The 16028-nt window shown below is 63.2% G+C and overlaps 3 protein-coding genes across 8 annotated transcripts; all 3 read left to right on the forward strand.

Annotated features, from left to right (window-relative positions):
- The first annotated feature begins 62 nt into the window (after positions 1-62).
- Positions 63-3648, forward strand: S100A14 (S100 calcium binding protein A14). 2 transcript variants are annotated; one of them, XM_075737239.1, is made up of 4 exons: positions 63-722; positions 985-1093; positions 2502-2648; positions 2755-3648. In XM_075737239.1, exons 2-4 carry the CDS (start codon positions 1061-1063, stop codon positions 2872-2874), a joined length of 300 nt encoding a protein of 99 aa, XP_075593354.1. In that variant the 5' UTR covers positions 63-722; positions 985-1060; the 3' UTR covers positions 2875-3648. The 2 variants fall into 2 exon arrangements, with proteins under 2 accessions (XP_075593354.1, XP_075593353.1); XM_075737238.1 differs by having other exon boundaries at positions 63-1093.
- A 2861-nt stretch (positions 3649-6509) lies between these two features.
- Positions 6510-10023, forward strand: S100A16 (S100 calcium binding protein A16). 2 transcript variants are annotated; one of them, XM_075737260.1, is made up of 4 exons: positions 6603-6618; positions 8283-8326; positions 8939-9110; positions 9232-10023. In XM_075737260.1, the coding sequence occupies exons 3-4, from the start codon at positions 8955-8957 to the stop codon at positions 9394-9396; spliced, it is 321 nt and encodes a 106-aa protein (XP_075593375.1). In that variant the 5' UTR covers positions 6603-6618; positions 8283-8326; positions 8939-8954; the 3' UTR covers positions 9397-10023. The 2 variants fall into 2 exon arrangements, with proteins under 2 accessions (XP_075593376.1, XP_075593375.1); XM_075737261.1 differs by lacking the exon at positions 8283-8326 and having other exon boundaries at positions 6510-6618.
- A 1312-nt stretch (positions 10024-11335) lies between these two features.
- Positions 11336-14321, forward strand: LOC104633620 (protein S100-A4). 4 transcript variants are annotated; one of them, XM_075737191.1, is made up of 4 exons: positions 11361-11390; positions 11632-11821; positions 13208-13366; positions 14108-14321. In XM_075737191.1, exons 2-4 carry the CDS (start codon positions 11813-11815, stop codon positions 14270-14272), a joined length of 333 nt encoding a protein of 110 aa, XP_075593306.1. In that variant the 5' UTR covers positions 11361-11390; positions 11632-11812; the 3' UTR covers positions 14273-14321. The 4 variants fall into 4 exon arrangements, with proteins under 4 accessions (XP_075593307.1, XP_075593306.1, XP_075593310.1 ...); XM_075737192.1 differs by lacking the exon at positions 11632-11821 and having other exon boundaries at positions 11336-11392; positions 13216-13366; XM_075737195.1 differs by lacking the exon at positions 11361-11390 and having other exon boundaries at positions 11588-11821.
- The last annotated feature ends 1707 nt before the right edge of the window (positions 14322-16028 follow it).

Genomic DNA, 16028 nt, shown 5'->3' on the forward strand with positions numbered 1-16028 from the left:
CCTGCATCTGCCTGGGCACCAGCCTGGGTGGGTCGGGGCTCACTCTGCCCCGGGGTGGCTGCTGCGGGGAACCTGTGATGGATGGGGGCCGTTCCCAAATCACCCTGGTGCTGGTCTGGCTTGCGAGATGCCATCCTGCACCCCACAAACGCCTTCCTGCTGGGGCTGTGGGGGTGCTTAGCACAACCCCGATGGGTGGCAGAGATGTGGCCGGGACCAGGGTGGGGCTCGGGAGCATCTCCGGCAGCGATGCTGTGGTAGCCGCCACCTCCAGGGCATCGACGCCCGTCATCTCCGGGGTCTTGGGTGGCACGGGATGGGGGACGCATCCGCCGGCGCAGCGTGTCATCCCCGGCTCAGCACCCTCAACCGAGCTCCCATCTCCGGCATTCAGCTCCCAGATCCCATCGCTGCTGGGAAATGGTGAAATCCCTGCCATAGGGTGACCCGTTCCCGGAGCCGGCCAGGGCCCGGTGCCCGGGCAGCTGTTCCCACGCGGTGCCGCGCGGTTGTGCCGTGCCGGGCTGGATGGGGAGCTGTCGGTGTGGCCGGGAAGGAGGCGTTTCCCGGCCCCACGCTGGCCCCGAGCCAGGCTCCGAAATGAGACGCCTTGCACCACACCGCAGCTGGCGGCGCGCAGGGAGCTCCCACTCACACCTCCCCGTGGTATAAAACCCCATCGCGCCGCAGCCCGTGCAGACCCAGGAGAGTCCGTGGAGCAGGTAAGTGGCCCATTCGCCACCGCGGGATGGGGGTCTGCACCCAGGGGTCCCGCCACCCCTCTGCACCCCTCCCCTTCCCGCTCCCACGCTCGGCTCTGCCACGACTTGCTGCCGGGGCAGGGATGCTCCTGCCGCCGGGACGTGTCCCGGCAGCTCACCGCATCCCGGCACTCCTTCCTCGCCCTGCTCTCAGTCCCGGTGCCGAAGGAGGGGGAACTACCCCCAAGCCGAGAGCTGAGCCTGGCTTTCTTCCCCCCGCCAGCTCCCCAAGACCCCGCCGGAGAGGACAGACCCACCGCTGCTGCCACCGAGGACCGACAGACCCTGCGAGAACCAGCATGGGCCAGTGCAACTGCCGCAAGAAGCGCAAGGTCCATGAACGATGCTGCGGCACCGGGAGGGCCGGGACCCCCAACGGGGTGCGGGGCGCAGGGGTGACCCTGCACGGCCCCATCCCTTGGAGCGCAGCCCTGGGCATGGGGTGACTCAAAGCAGCGCGGCCGGGCCAGCCCCATCCTGGAGCCAGGCTCCAGCGGAGGAGCCAGGAGGCTGATTTGGCGTTCAGCGACGCTGCTCCGGTGCTGGGCACGGGGACCTGGTTGGTGCTGCAGACTTGGAGCCGCTTGAAAGCTCAGGGAATCAGGCAGCCTTCTCCAGCTCCTGTGGACTCATCTTTGGGAGCTGTGCTTGCTACTTGCAACCTCTCCAAGGATGCCCAACGGCAGAAAGTCTCCTGTTTTCCTCAGCTTTCAAACGGGAGGTGCCCACCCCGCACCCCCTTTGCACCTGCGGAGGATTCGGCCCCAGCCGGCTGAGCCGGGGTGCCAGGCTGAGGTTCTGAAGATTGTTGGGTTCTTCCTAATGGGCATCGCCTGATGTGGTTTAATAGTATTTCAAGGGGAAACCGCAGATGCCAAGTGAATCACCATCGTTTCCCTTCAAACGCAGCTTTGGCTAATTAGCAAGAGTGGCCGGGGAGCCGGGCGCGTGGGTCGGGCCGGGCTGTGCCCCCCACCTTGCTGGAGAAGGGGTCCGCAGCCCCGACGGGGAGGGAGAGGGGCTCCCGCTGTCACCGAGCCCCATCCCGGCAGGCGCCCGAGTCGTCCCGGGCACTGACTCATGCCGCCATCCACCGCTTGTGCAAAGGAGAGGAAGAACCAGTCCGGACGGCCACGGCGGCCCCTGAGCGCCGTGGGTGTAGCACCCGGAGACGCCGGGGTGGCTGAGCCTCGCTGGCCCCGGGCAGGGAGAAGTCCGGGCAAGCAGAGACAGGGGGTGACATGCCTGTGGGGAGGGGTGTCATATCGAAGTGGAGGGGTATGGCAGCTGTAGGGGGGTATTGCAGCCGGGCAGAGTCTGTATGGAGGGATGCAACATCTGTATGGCGGGTTCTCACATCTGTATGGTGGGTTCTCACGTGTATGGTGGGTTCTCACATCTGTACGGTGGGGTTTCACGTCCGTATGGAGTGGTCTCACGTCCGTATGGAGCGGTCTCATCTGTATAGAGTGGTCTTGCATCTGTACGGGGGGTCTCATGTCTGTACAGTGAGGTCTCACATCTGTAGAGGGGGTCTCGCATCTCTACGGAGGGGTAGCATGTTGATAAGGAGGTTGATGGCATCATTGCAGAGGGGTTGAACATCTGCAGAGGGCACTGGCACATCTGCTCAGGGGGGTGTCCCATCTACTCAGGGGCTTGTCCTGTCCATCTGGGGGATGTCCCATCCATCCGGGCAGGTGTCCCACCGGTGCTCACCCCTCTCTCCCACCCGCACAGGACTGCCAGGAGCTCACTGACGTGGAGCGGGCCATCGAGACCGTCATCAACCAGTTCCACTGCTACGCGGTGAAGGGGCAGAAGGAGTACCTAACGCCCAACGAGATGCAGGAGCTGGTGGTGCAGAAGCTGCCCCACCTGGGGAAGGTGAGGGCAGAGCCCGGGGGTGGGCAGGGGGAGCTGGGGTGGGCACGGGCTGCCTGCGGGACCCTGCAGCCCCATCACCCCGATGCTTTTTCTGCCCCTGCTGCAGTGTGTTGGACCACTGGAGGAGAAGATCGAATGCATGGGAGACCCTGACGAGGCCAAGCTGGAGTTCGGAGAGTACTGGGACATGATGGGGGATGCGGCCAAGGGCTGCCGGAGGAAGTAGAGGGTGGTGGGGGACGGGAAGGCGCCCGAGGCCTCAGGCTCTGCACCGAGAAGCACGAGAGGCTGCTGGTCCCGGTGGGATGCGCCTGGGAAAACGCAGCATCGCTCCTGCCGGGGCTCGTCTCTCCTCCCCACGTCCCCAGCTGGGGCTGAGGGATCCCCCTCCCCGGCTCCATCCCTGCCCTCTCTCGTCTCTCCTTCCTGTCAGGAAACTTCCCTTCCCATCCCCAGCTCCGGCCCGTGCCGAGGCAGGAGGGAGGTGGCAAGGGGGTTCCTGGCCCCGGCTCCGGAGCTGTCTTTCTCCATCCTTTGCTCCAGAGCCTTTACCCCCAGGGTTGTCCCACCTCCGGCCCCGAAAACTCTCCGGTTGCAGATCCCCCAGCCCCGGAGCATTGCAGCGAGAGAGACTCGGCTCCTTTCCCCCAAAAGCCCTTGGATGTGTGGGCTCGTTCCCCCCCGGCCCCACGTCCCGCCACCCAATGGGACCCCCTTTGCCACCGCTCTGCCTCGTGCTTCGAGCACCTTCGGGGGTATCCCGGGCTCCGGGCCAGCCCCGACGTTGCTGTTCGTGGCCTGGGCATATTCTCTGCTCTTCCCCTGGTGCAGGGACCGCGGGTGCCCTGTGCCTGCCCAGATTTTGGGGTGCTATGCCAGGGCTCCCCCACCTGCCCCTCTCCAGGGATGCTGGCCCCTGGCTGGCGGTTGGGCTCGGGGCTGGGACGGTGGCGGGTTGTTATCGGCTTGCGTCACTTGCAACCATTTTTGTATAAATTAATAAAGGAAAATACTGGGAAAAAAACCCACAAACCCAGCCAGGATGGGGTGACCTCGTTTGTCCTTCGTGGGAGAGGGAAAGCGGGGAGCAGGGAGGGATGGGGCTGCAGCGATCGCGGCTCTGAGCATCACTCGCTGCTGGGTTGCACAGTCCCACTGGTCCCAGTGCAAGGTGTGAGGGTGCAAGGGATGCTGCGGGCGTGCACGGGATGCTGCAAGTGTGCACGGTGCTGTGGGTGTGCACGGTGCTGTGGGTGTGCACGGGGCTGTGGGTGTGCACGGGGCTGCACGTATGCAGGGGCCGCTGCAGGGTGCTGCGGGTGGGTGCGATGGCCATGGTGCTGTGGGTGTGGGTGGGCACTGTGGGTGTGCGCGGTGCTCTGGGTGTGCATGGTGCTGAGGGTGTGCACGGGGCCGTGCATGTGCCCAGTTCCCGGGGTCGCTTGTACCTGGTGGTCCCCGTTGCAGGGACCCCACAAGCAGACCCCACAACCGGGCGCTCCGAGGGCTCTGGGCACGTGGCTGCACACTGGGCTGGAGGGAGCTCAGAGGACACCCCGAAATCCTGCGCTCGGAAAGACCCGGGAGCTGAGAGGCCAGCAGCAAGATCCCACCCGTGCGGGGAGACTGTGGGATTTCTGCGTAATTACAGCAAATTAGAAAACAGTAAATGCCACAAAGCGGTGGCTTGCTGGGACGGAGCAATTAGCTCAGGCACCGAGCGCACAAAAGGTGAAGAAATGGGCTTGAGAGGGTGCTGGGCACCTGCTGAGCCGGATTATCCCAACTTTCCATTGCTGCTGAGCTCCGTGTCCCGGAGGAGCCCGTGGGCAGCCCCAGAGCCACGATGGGGACCCCAAAAACGGACAGGGTGCGGGCACCTCGGCAGGTCCTGCGTCACCTTGCAAGGCTCTGTGCTGCGGAGGAAGGAGAGAAAAAAAAAAAAAAAAAGGAAAAGGTGAACCAAACCAAACCAAACCCCAGAGAAATGTGATGAAACCCAAGGCTGGGCCGGGGTGGCAGGTCCTCCCGGGCCGGCGCGGCAGCACCGACACCGTGGCTCGGCCACAGGCCACCCTCTGTCTCCTCTCACCTTGGGGTGGATTTCACAATGAGAATGACTATTTATTGTTCCTGCCTTGGAAATAAATACATGGAAATTAAGCAGAAAGGTGTGGTGTGCGTTTAATTAGAGACAGGAAATGTGTCAAATGGTTGGGGTGATGGAAGGGGGGGCGGGAAAGGGGAGCCGAGGCTCCTGGATCTTCTCCTGGACACCAGGCTGGGAACGTGCCGTGGGAGTGGGGAACTCCTGGGTCCTGCTTCTGGTTTGGTGACCGTCCCCTCGGCGTGACGGTGCGCTGTCGGGAGGACAGCAATTCCTGCGGCATGAGCCATCCTTGATAAGTATCTGTTGTATCTGGAAAGTCCTCGGAGGTGGTAGGAACAGCTCAGCCCCTCCGTGAGTCAGCGCCGACCGTGAGGGTATGGCACCGCGCTGGTGGAAATGCCGAGAAACGCATTTGTCCGTGCCGGGGCGGGCGCCGCGTGCGGAGCGGTGGCTCCAGGGTACCCATCGCGGCGGTCACCAAAGACCCCCAAAGCCGGGGCTCAGCGTCCCCCCCGCCCTCTGCAAAGAGTCCCGTGGGGCAGAGCTTGTCCATGAGAAGCCAAAAAGTGCTCCCGACCCTCCAGACCCAGAACTAGTGGGGACCAGGGGAGAGACCAAAATCATCGGGGCGACCAGAATAGCTGGGAACTGTCTTACGATGGGTTTGGATGGTACGTGGCTGCTCCGAGCGCACGCACACGCCCTGGATGCCTTGTAAAAATAAGGGCCTGGATGTGGTTGTGACATCTGCCAGGCACAGGAGAATAATGAAAGCCCATGATTCAGAGGTGAGCTGTTTGCCTGCAGGGTCCGGGAGGGATTCCCACCCTCCTGGGATGTTGCATCAACGACACTGGAGCATCTCGGCCGAGAATGGGTTTGCTTCCTCTCAACCGAGATTAGGAAGAAACCAGCGGACAGCCGGGATGACACATGTCGTTTTTTTCCGGGACGGGACTCCCAAAGATCCTCTGGCTGCTGCCTGTAACACATCACCTCCTACTTCGCATACGCAGCTCCCAATAACGCCCGTATCTAATCTTGGCATCAAATCGCTGCACCATTGCTCTGGTAGACACGCAGGGGTACAATTTGCTGGGACAATTAATTACGGATGTGACTTTACAAGCACAGCTACCAGCTGAGAGGAGCCTTATCTGTCCCGGTGTGTCTAGAGATGGCTGAGAGCTGGATACGGCCCTGCTCGGAGCCGGTGCTTGTGCTTCCAGGGCCCCAGAGACCTGTGCCAGCCCCTTTCGCCCTTGAGAACGAGTGGTTTTGGTTCAAATAAACAATGCCCCCCCACCCCCACCTTGCCGGACAGGTCCTGTGCCACGCCGGATCCGATCGGCCGGCCTCGCCGGCGGGGCGGTTTGGAGCAGGGTGGGCAGCAGGGATGTGCCGTGGGATGGAGGAGCCGGGTTTTTAGCCGGTGCGTGGCTGGACGGTGTCAGGTTTGCAAACCCTGCGATTAGGCTGGAGTTGCACCATGTCCGGTAAACCACCGCTGCCGGGAGCCCACCACCCTTTCCAGACGGTGGGGTCTTTTGGGGTCGTCCCCAAATCCCTGCCTGCTATCACCCCATGGCCACGGCCACGTGCAGAGCGGCCCCCGCCGTGGGTCCCCCGCTCGCACCGACCCGTCCAGATGTTGCAATCGCAGGAGAGCCATTTCCCAGGTAAGCCCCAGCCCTGGAACGCCCTGGGAACGTCAGGGAGGGGCGGGAGCCTCTTTAAAAGCCAGTCTGGGCCCGGCGGGATGGGTGCAAGGTGAGAGGAAAGCGGGCGTCATCGGCTCCCACTGCCCGTGCTACCAAATCGGCGACAGACGGACACAGCGGGACCCGCGGACGGAGCCAGGTGAGGCTCCGAGCTGTGGACAGGAAAGCCGGCATCGGGACCATTGGGGTGAACATTCCTCCAGGAGCTGTTCTGGGACGTGCCGCTGCAGGTTGGGTGGTGGAAATCCCCCGAGCCCTTCGGCAGCACCGCGCGCGTGGGGCTGCAGTGGAGGGGACCCGCCGGATGCCGGGGGAGCACCGGAGGGGGGGAATCGGGCTGGGGGGTGGGTGGTCCGGCACGGGGCTCAGCAGCACCCATCGACCTCCACTGCCTACGGAGAGCCCGGCACGTGGGGGTGCCAGTGGGGTCCAGCCCCTGGAAAAGGGGCATTGCTCCCCGGCTTTGCCTGCAGCGATGCCGGGGCCGTGGGCAGGGAGCACCGGGGCTGTGCCCGGCTGCGGGTCCTGGCTCTGGGCACCGGTGCTGGTGAGTGCGCGAGGAAGGAGAAGGAGAGGTGAAAAAAGAGGGGGGACTGCGGCGGCAGGAGCGGAGCAGCCAGCAAGCCCCATCCTGCCCATCCCGCCTACCCGGCGCCCAGCCCTGCCGCAGCCGTGCCGGCATCCCCGCGTCCCACCGCGGTGACATCGTCCCCATGCCCCAGGCTGGCCCCGGGGACACGTGGTGTGCCACGGCGCGGGCGACAGCAGGGCCATAAAGGCTGCGCTGTGGCGGATGGGCTGGTGCCGTGAGTCAGCGGCGAAGCAGCAGCCATGATGCCCCGAGGATGGGCTGGGTGCTGATGGCGGGGGACCGGCGACACCGGCGTGGGGTCTGCGTGTGGGGACCCCAGCGGGTGCAGAGGGTGGGTGCGTGGAGGGTACATTTGTCCAGTTGATGCTGATTGATTACCTTTTGCTGGCAATTAATGGCCCGGGATGAGGAAGGGCCGGAGCCGGAGGTCTTTGTTGAGCGGCTCTTGCCACAGCTCGTGGCGGGACCGCCGGCCAGCGCTGGGACTGTTTGAAAGCCACCCTGGTGCCCAGCACCCTGCAAGCCGGGGATGGTCGCTGGTCCTGGCACGGGGTGGCCCTGGGCCGCGGCACTGTGGCACAGCGAAGGCTCCCGTGGGGACGCGGGTTGTGCAGGAGGGCACCCAGCCTCGCCAAGGCATGCAGGGACGGGCAGGAGAGCGTGGGGAGCCCGGGGCTGAGCCTCGTGTCTCTCGTCACCACCCCGATGTACCGAAGTGCTCGGCCTGGTGCTGGATTGGGGACGATCAGCGCAAAGAGAGAGGGGATGGGAGCCAAGTCTGGGGCAGCAGGCAGGTCCCGCGGGCTCCCGGGGAGCAGCCAGACTGCAGACACCCTCCTGGACGATGCCCCCACGCTGGGGGACCGTGCTGGGACACCCCTCAGGGCTCCACGCGTGCCACCCCGTCGGCTTCCTCCAAGATCCGTGTGGCCACCGCTGCTGTGACGGTTGGCGTTGCACCCCGGGCTGGTGTAAATCAGCATGGCTCCAGAGAAATGAGGAGCAGCACGCTCCAGCTCGCCCCACTCCCTGCCACTGACGGGGCAGGAAAGAGCCAAGGCTGGACAAGGTGACGCAGTTTCCCTCCCTGCCTGCCTGCATCCTGCCCGGGATGCGGATGTCGGACCCCGTGACAGGGACCATCCTGTTGGGTGCATCCATAGGAAGGAGCTTCCTGGCTTGGGACAGCCTCAGGACCGCGTACGGAGGAGGGAGACGCCAGATATCAAGCGAGCAGGCAGGATCGGACCCCGGGGTATGGGGGAGGCCCTTGGCTGGTCTCGTGGAGGGGCTTGGGCAGGTCTGGACCTGCCCCGCCGGGGTGTTCCCAGAGCCATGAAGCAAGAGGAGGGCTGGCTGGTAATTCCTGCCCTCGTCCCGCCGCCACCGCCGCACGGCTCCCAGCCCCATTCCTCCCTAATGAGCCCTGGGAACCGGCGGCCGCAGCCTTGGTGCTGCGGAGCCCCGCGGCCCCAGCGCCATAATTGCCGTCCCGTCCCACACACGGGGGTGGCCGCCCCGGGGGAGGGGGGCAGGTGGGGCGGCTGGCGTGGGGTGGGTGCTGTGGCGGAGCTGGGACAGGTGGCATAGTGGATTTTTGGGGCGATTATATATGAACAGCGATGTGGGAAGACGAGCACCCCGCACATCGGCAGCGCCGGGTTTTTTTTTGCCTTTCCATGGAGGCTGCTCTTGGCCTGCCTGGGGTCTGGCGGTGATCCCAGGACTGGCGGCAGTGGAGACCCCCCAGTGCGTGCTCCGAGTGATGGCACCTGCCCTTCCACCCCCCTCCCCATCCTCCAGCATGGGCACGTGGAGGGTCCCACGGTCCCCATCCTTGAACCCCCCCCCCGCCCCGTCTCTGCAGGTGACTGCAGGCAGCGATGGCAGAATGCACGGAGCTGGAGTGGGCTGTGCAGGTGCTGGTGAACAACTTTGACAAGTACTCGAGCCGCTGCTGCTGCTGCAAGAAGCCGCGGCGCATCAGCAAGAAGGATTTCCGCAAGATGCTGAGCTGTGAGCTCAACCACATGCTGACGGTGAGGCCGGGGCGCACGGGGCCGGGGGAACAAACTCCTCACGTTTGTGTGGGGTCCCCTTCACCCTGCACCCCGCTTTTCCCGGCTGCCCCGCTCTGAGCGGCTCCGCTTTCTCCCCCAGGACACCGGGAACCGGCGAGCGGCCGACAAGCTCATCTGCGACCTGGACGAGAACAAAGACGGCCGCATCAGCTTCGAGGAGTACTGGACCTTGATAGGCGGCATCGCCAGCCCCATTGCCCAAATCATCCGTCAGCAGGAGCAGAGCGTCAAGCACACCAAGTAGCCGGCTGCATCCGGACCCTCCGTGGGGCTCAGCACCCCCGGGCTCAAGCCCCTGCTTCTCCGCGGCTCCCCGCTTCTCGCCTCTCCTGCTGCCGAGCCCTGCCCCGAGCCCCAGCTTGCCCCGGGGCACCCCGGTCTCCCACGGCTTTGCCGATCGAGCCATGCCAGGGTGCAATCGGGGCGGGAAGACCCTGCGGGTGGGAGCTGGGGGGGGGTGCGAGGCCATCGCAGCCTCGGGGGGCTCTTCATTGCCCCACACCATGCCATCCCTGCCCTCATCCTCTTCCGCAAGCCCTGTCCTTGCTGGGCTGCTGGGCAAGAAGCAAAGGGGAAGGCTTCCCCTCATCTAGGACATGAATTCTGTCTGTTCTCAGACCTCTGGGGCATGGCCCTGCTGGCAGAAACCCTATCACGATCAGGACCCCCTCTCCCCTTGGAGCTCTCCCTCAAAGTCGGGGGGGAGGGTGCCTTTTTGGGAAAAGGGTGCCTTTCCTCCTGCCCAAGCTGGTGAAGGGTCTGCCCTGCCTGCACTGCCTGGTGCTCCGGTCCTTCAGGCTCGGGAAGTGGCGCGGTCCTGTCCGGGCAACACCGCCGTGGTTATTTATTGCAGCAATAAAGTTTGGAGGAGCAGCGGGTGATGCTGAGGCTCTGCCTTCCCGGAGGCTGCCCTGCAGCACGCACGCACCGAGGGGCTGTGGGGGGCTGCGGGAGGGGCGGGGGGGGGGGGTCTGCCCGGTCCCTCGTCACCCACGAAATCACGGCGATAACGCCCGTCCCAGCCCTCCGGCCTCGCAGGGATGGGCTCCCTGGGGCTGATGGAGCCACCACGAGGTGTCAGCAGACACCGTGGCCTCCCAGCACCCCACCGGCCCCGCAGCACCCCACGCCGCTGCCTGGGGCACCGGGTGCAGATGCCGCTGCCGCACGTCCCAGGGGGGACCCCCTCCACGTCCCCACATGGGGTCCCCAGCAGCCTGGGACTGCAGCCACCCCCCCATCTGTGCACCACAAGGGCATGGCCGCCCTAACCCCGGGGTGTTTCCGGGGGACCCCGATTCCCGTGCTGCATCTCGGTGCATTGCACGCTCCCCACCCGGGATGGGGAAGGGGAAAAGCTCTGCCGTCCCCATGTGCGTGCCGGGACACCCCGGGCCCGCAGTGCTTGGCGGGGAGCGTGCTGCAGCCGGGCTCGTGGCGCCCTGTGACGCCCACGGGGCTGGCCAACAGCCCGAGTCGGCAGCCATGGCGCCTGCTGGGGATTTTCCACTGGGAGGGGACCTGGCCCTGGGCCTGCTGGCATGGCGGTGGCCCCCCGCGACCCCCACTCCCACAACGAGGGGGGATGTAAGCATCTTGGAGACGGGACCCCCATCCCCTTCTGGCCAGCCCCCCTTGCTGACCCTGCTGCCCCCCTCCCCGATGCAGGAGCATCGCTGGCTCCTGCCTCCTGCCCGTCCCCCTGCCCATGCAGCCCACCTTCCCCTGCCCCGTAGCACCGGGGTTCACGGGCAAACTGGGGGTGCCCTCCGTGGGAGACGACGCAGCCGGGCAGGGCTACGGCTGAGTCATGGAGGAGGAATCCCTCCGGCGAGGGCAGGGCTCGTGACTCACGCCGCTGTTTACGGGGTGAGCGGGGCTTGGCTGGGCGCTGCGCCTGGCCACTCGCGTGGGATCCCAGCGATCCGGTGGGATCCGGGGTAGACTCTCAGGATCAGAAGGGACCCTCGGGGTGAGGGGCAACCAGCCCCCAACATCTCATTTCTAGATGCAGATCGGCTGCAGCGCACGGAAACAATTCAGGATGTTCCCTGCCTTGTGCACGCTTCCCCGCAGGACCCGGGCATCCGGGTTGGGGTTCTGAGCAGCTGCAGCCCCTGCGACCACACTGGTCATGTTATTTCCCACCCTGGAGCTGCTTGGAGCAAACACGGGTGCATGGGGAACATGCACGGAAGAGGTTGCTGCAGCGTGCAGGGGACCGGTGTGTCAGGCAGAGTGTTGCACGTGGGAATCTGCGTGGGCAGGGGGTGGGTTGTGCGCCCGTGCGCTCGGCAGCTGCACCCCTGGGTGCTCCTCCTGGAAGACCCTGGGGCAGTTTGCACGGCACCGTATGGCAGGCGGGGAGAGGGACGGCGCGGGGCTGCGGGACAGGGCTGGGGCTGCTGGGCTCTGCGGCTGGCTCCAATTTAGGAAGCTCAAACCCACGCTCCTGTCCTCGTGTCCCCAGCGGGATCAGCTCCGGGCATCCTGTGCCAGCTGCTAACCCAGCCCCGGCTGTGCACCAGCCTCGAGCTCCCACATGCTCCAAGATTTGCAAGATTTCAGAAAATGTCTGGAATACACGTTCCCCCACGGTGCTCTCCAGCTGCCAGATCTCTGGGAGAAGGAAGACACGTTTCCTCTGCAATCACCTCGAGATGCTCGAGGTCAGGCCACCTTGGGTTTTACCAGATGAGGATTTACCCTGTCTCCCTCCAAACCAAATGGGTGCTTGCGGATGGGTGGCAATGCAAACGTAACTGGGGGTATGCAAGGAAAAGCCAGGCACCCTCCCCGATGCCGACGCTCCCTCGGGAGCAGCCTCCTGCCAGGATGGCCACCACCCTGGAACAAGCTCTGGCCTCCAGCATTGCCACCTTCCATGAGCGCTCGGGAAGGAGGGTGACAAGTACCAGCTGAGCAAGGGCGAGCTCAAGGAGCTGCCCAGCTCCATGGGGGTGAGCGTGGGGACACCTGGGACCGAGCCCCACAACCATCCTCACGTTTCTCCCCACGACTGGGGAAGATGTGGGGGTCAGGGAGGGGCTCACTCCTCCCTGAACCAGGTTCCCCCATCTGCCAAAACCACCCATTGTGGTTCCTACCTACCTGTGCCGCGGCCGGCGAGTGCCATCCTTGACCCTGGTGATGCTCTGTGCCAGGAACAACTGGGTGAGTGCTGCTGAAAGACCTGGAGGACAAGGGCAACACGATGGACTTCAAGGAGTACGTGGTCCTCCTGGGCTGTCTTGGTGTGCTCTGCAATGACTTCTTCGCTAAGGCTTGTGGCCCCACCAGCCGGCATCGAGCCCCAGCCCTTGGATCAAAAAAACCTGCTGTCACCTCTCCAGCCCTGCTGCGGATCCTGCTCGTTTGCATTGGGGTCACGGGGATGGGAATGCTTGGGATCGTCTGTCTTGGGGAGATCAGGGCCACCAAGGAAGCTGGCGGTGTGGGGGACACTGCAGTGATGGTTTAGGGGGGATGTAGGCTGGTGATCCCCAAGGGATGCCCCAGCCTTTCCCAGTGCCTGCGCCCATCCCTTGACTTGTGCCTCAGACCCCAGACTCCCCAGTACGGCTGGCGGCTCATCCCAGCAGCACCCAAACCCACTCACCTCCCACTAATGGGATCACACAGCTCGTTAAGCAAAAATGAGGCGTGGGCGAAACCGCTTGCGTGGAGCTGCTGGGAAAGCCTGGAGGCGAGGGGGCTGCGTGGGGCGCGCTGGGCAGTGCCACCCTGGCCAGGCTATAAATGCCCATCGCACTCCGGCTGCAGCACCCCGGTTCCTCGCTGCTACCTGATCTTTGACGACCCCGGTGAGTCTCTGCTCCCCCCCCCCACCTCGTGCATTGCCCGTTGTACAGCTTTGCTCTCCAGCTGCAATTCATCCGGCAGCCGCTGCACCCCAAAACATCTCCTTGAGAGGCGTCGGGGTTGCAGCCGCCCCTCTGCAGCATCACGGACTGATTTGGGCAGGGTGGGGAAGACAGACCCCCGTCGTCACCCCGAGCCCACCTTGACCCCATCCCCGGTGCTCTGCCCTCCAGGCACGCAGGAGGCTGGCGATGGCGTATCCCCTGGAGCAGGCGCTGGCCGTGATGGTCACCACCTTCCACAAGTACTCGGGGAAGGAAGGGGACAAGTACAAACTCAGCAAGGCGGAGCTCAAGGAGCTGCTCAACAAGGAGCTACCCGTCTTTGGGAGCGTAAGTGGCCGTGGGGGGAGCACATCCCTTTGCATCCTTGGAGGGAGGTGTCGTAGGGGCGGGAGCAAACCATCCTCGGGTCTTTCCATGTAGAATCATAGAATCTTTAAGGTTGGAAAAGACCTCTAAGATCATCAAGTCCAACCGTCAAGCATGGTGCAAACAACGGTGAGCCGAGGTGGTCTCTGAATTTCGCCAAAGCACGCACCATGGATGCAGCCCACGTGCGAGATGCTGAGATCTCGTGCTTTAGGGCAAGACCCGGGGAGAAGGAGGGACAAGGGCAGGGGGACCTGAGCTGGAGCATGCTCAGACCAAAAGGAAACTTGGCTTTCTTATACCCACAGAAATATTTTGATTGGCAAAGAAAATCGTGCTCCGATTTCATTTTTTTTTTTTTTAATCCTTTTTTAACTCCCACTTCCCCTTCTGGTTTGTGGTTTAAGATTGGGAGGAGGGAGAAGAATTTTTTTTTAAACCAAACTTTTTCATGGCTGAGAGGCACAGCTGCTGTAGCCGTGCCAGCACGCCCCAGATCACAGGTAAGCCAGGTGTGTTTCTAAAGGCCACTTCCTTCCAAAGACAAAGAGAAAACCCTCCTTCAAGGCAGGGGGAGGGAAGCCCAGGCTTTTTACTTCCTTCTTTGCAAGCAGCAGGGTTGGACGGGAAAGCATCTCGCTCATCCATGTGCCCCAAAACCACTTAACCCCACCGCATTGTCCCCCCCACCCCTCCTTGCAGAAACAAATGGATGAAGCGGAGTTCAGGAGGCTCATGAACGACCTGGACCACGACAAGGACAGCGAGGTGGACTTTAAGGAGTACGTCTGCTTCCTGGCCTGCATCACCATGGGCTTCAACGAGTTCTTCAAGGATGGTCCCACCAAGCAGCCTCGCAAGAAGTGACCCCCCGCTGCCCACGGCATGGTGGCAGGGCTTTCAATAAAAACTTTTCCAAAGCCGTGTTGTGCATCAGCAGGGTTGTGTGTGCCGAGGGTTAGCGGGCAGCTGGGTGACTCACGTCTTCCTCCAGCTCCGTGGGATTTTCCACGGTACGACTCAGCCCTGAGAGGCATTTTTTTTTTCTTTTTTTTTTTTTTTGAAAAGTCTGAGCAAAACAGCTCAGCGCTGCCTCCGAGCAACTTGGACTTTCCCCTCGAACTGTCCTTGCTGGCTCGGGCAAGAGGTTTAGTGCATGTTTAGCTCAAAACATAGGAGCTTCCCTGAGCTCGGCTCGTGGGTTGGCACAAGCCGCCCTGGGCGATGCGTCGGGTTTGGGGAGGGAGAGCTGGTCTGGAGGAACCGGACAGCAAGATGCGAGGTCCGTGTAAAGCACAAAAACCAGAGTGTGTCCCCAGTTCCTGCAGAAAAGAGCTCTTTCTGAGCAGCTGGAGGAGACCCTTAGCCCCCTGGGGACGTGGACGAGCCCACGCTGAGGGACTGCATTGGAGAAGGTCACCCTGAGCCCCCCTCCCAGATTTACCACGGAGCTGCAGACAAGCAGCAGGTTCCTGAGCACATCAGCCTGCGGTGCTGGCTGGGACGCACGGAGCTCACCCCCCTCCCTCCGCCCTCCCGAAGACGCAGCCGCTCCTGGCAGGTCTGGGCTGGTTTGCAGAAGGTGCTAGAGCTGCTCTCCAGCTTTCCCCAGCAGCCTCAAAACCCCCGATAAACCACCCCAGATTCAAAAAGCCCTTGCGAAGCCTCTGCACCATTGCATGGCAGAGCAGACCCCATCTCTGAGCCCCCAAGTCCTTCCAGCATCTCCCCAACAGCTCCAGACTTTCCCCTGCCCCTTCCCCAGATCTTTAGAAAGAGCTTCTGGGAGCTTCTGCCCCCTCCCAGTAATTTACACCAGTTTGCGCTTGGTAACAGGGTGATGAGGTTCAGGCTTGGGGGTTTCTTTTGCCAAAATGATCCTTCGACAGAAACCCCCGACCTGGGGAGATGCTGTGCGGTGTTTGGTGAGGTTTCACATCCCTCTGGGCATCGGAGCAACTCGGAGCTGGCTGTGGGGCTTCATACCCTGTTTTTCTCACTCTGGTCCCCGCAGCAGCGGGTGGGTTTGTCCCAGGGGGGCTCAGCCAGACTCGGGGACACTCGGGGTATTTGTCAGCCCTTGCACCACGACGAACAGTCGGTTCACCCCATGGCAGGGGGTTGCAAACTGCTGGCTCTTGGCTTTCCCGCACAGCTCCCGGACACGTGCCTGGGACACGCAGCCACTAAAATAGAGCTCCGTTACACAACGGGGCGTTGTGACGCACTGCCCTCACAGTTAGGAAACAGAAATCTCTCGCAGTTGAGTTAAAAACAGAAAAAAAACCCCAAACAACCTTACCCAAAACTTCAGCACAACAACAAAGCTGTGGACAAACCCCGCTCGAGTTTGTGCGGCTCCAGACATCCCTGGGGATGCTGCCAAAAACCATCGTGCCTGACATCTCATCCCTGCGGTGGGGATGAGGTCCCTGCCGCTGCCCTGGCTCCATCCCTTGTCCCCAGGGATGCTCCTCGACCAGGTGGTCCCCGTCCAGCCCCGGGAGGGCGGGGGGGGGCACATTTTGCTCTTTCTAACCCTAACCAGCCCCCTTGGCAATGCAGGAGCGGGATAGTCTGGGGGGGCCAGGGCTGTTCCCAGGGTTTCCTCTCTTCCTTTGCC

This window comes from Balearica regulorum, chromosome 28 (assembly GCF_011004875.1).
Source record: "Balearica regulorum gibbericeps isolate bBalReg1 chromosome 28, bBalReg1.pri, whole genome shotgun sequence".
Lineage (NCBI taxonomy): Eukaryota > Metazoa > Chordata > Aves > Gruiformes > Gruidae > Balearica > Balearica regulorum.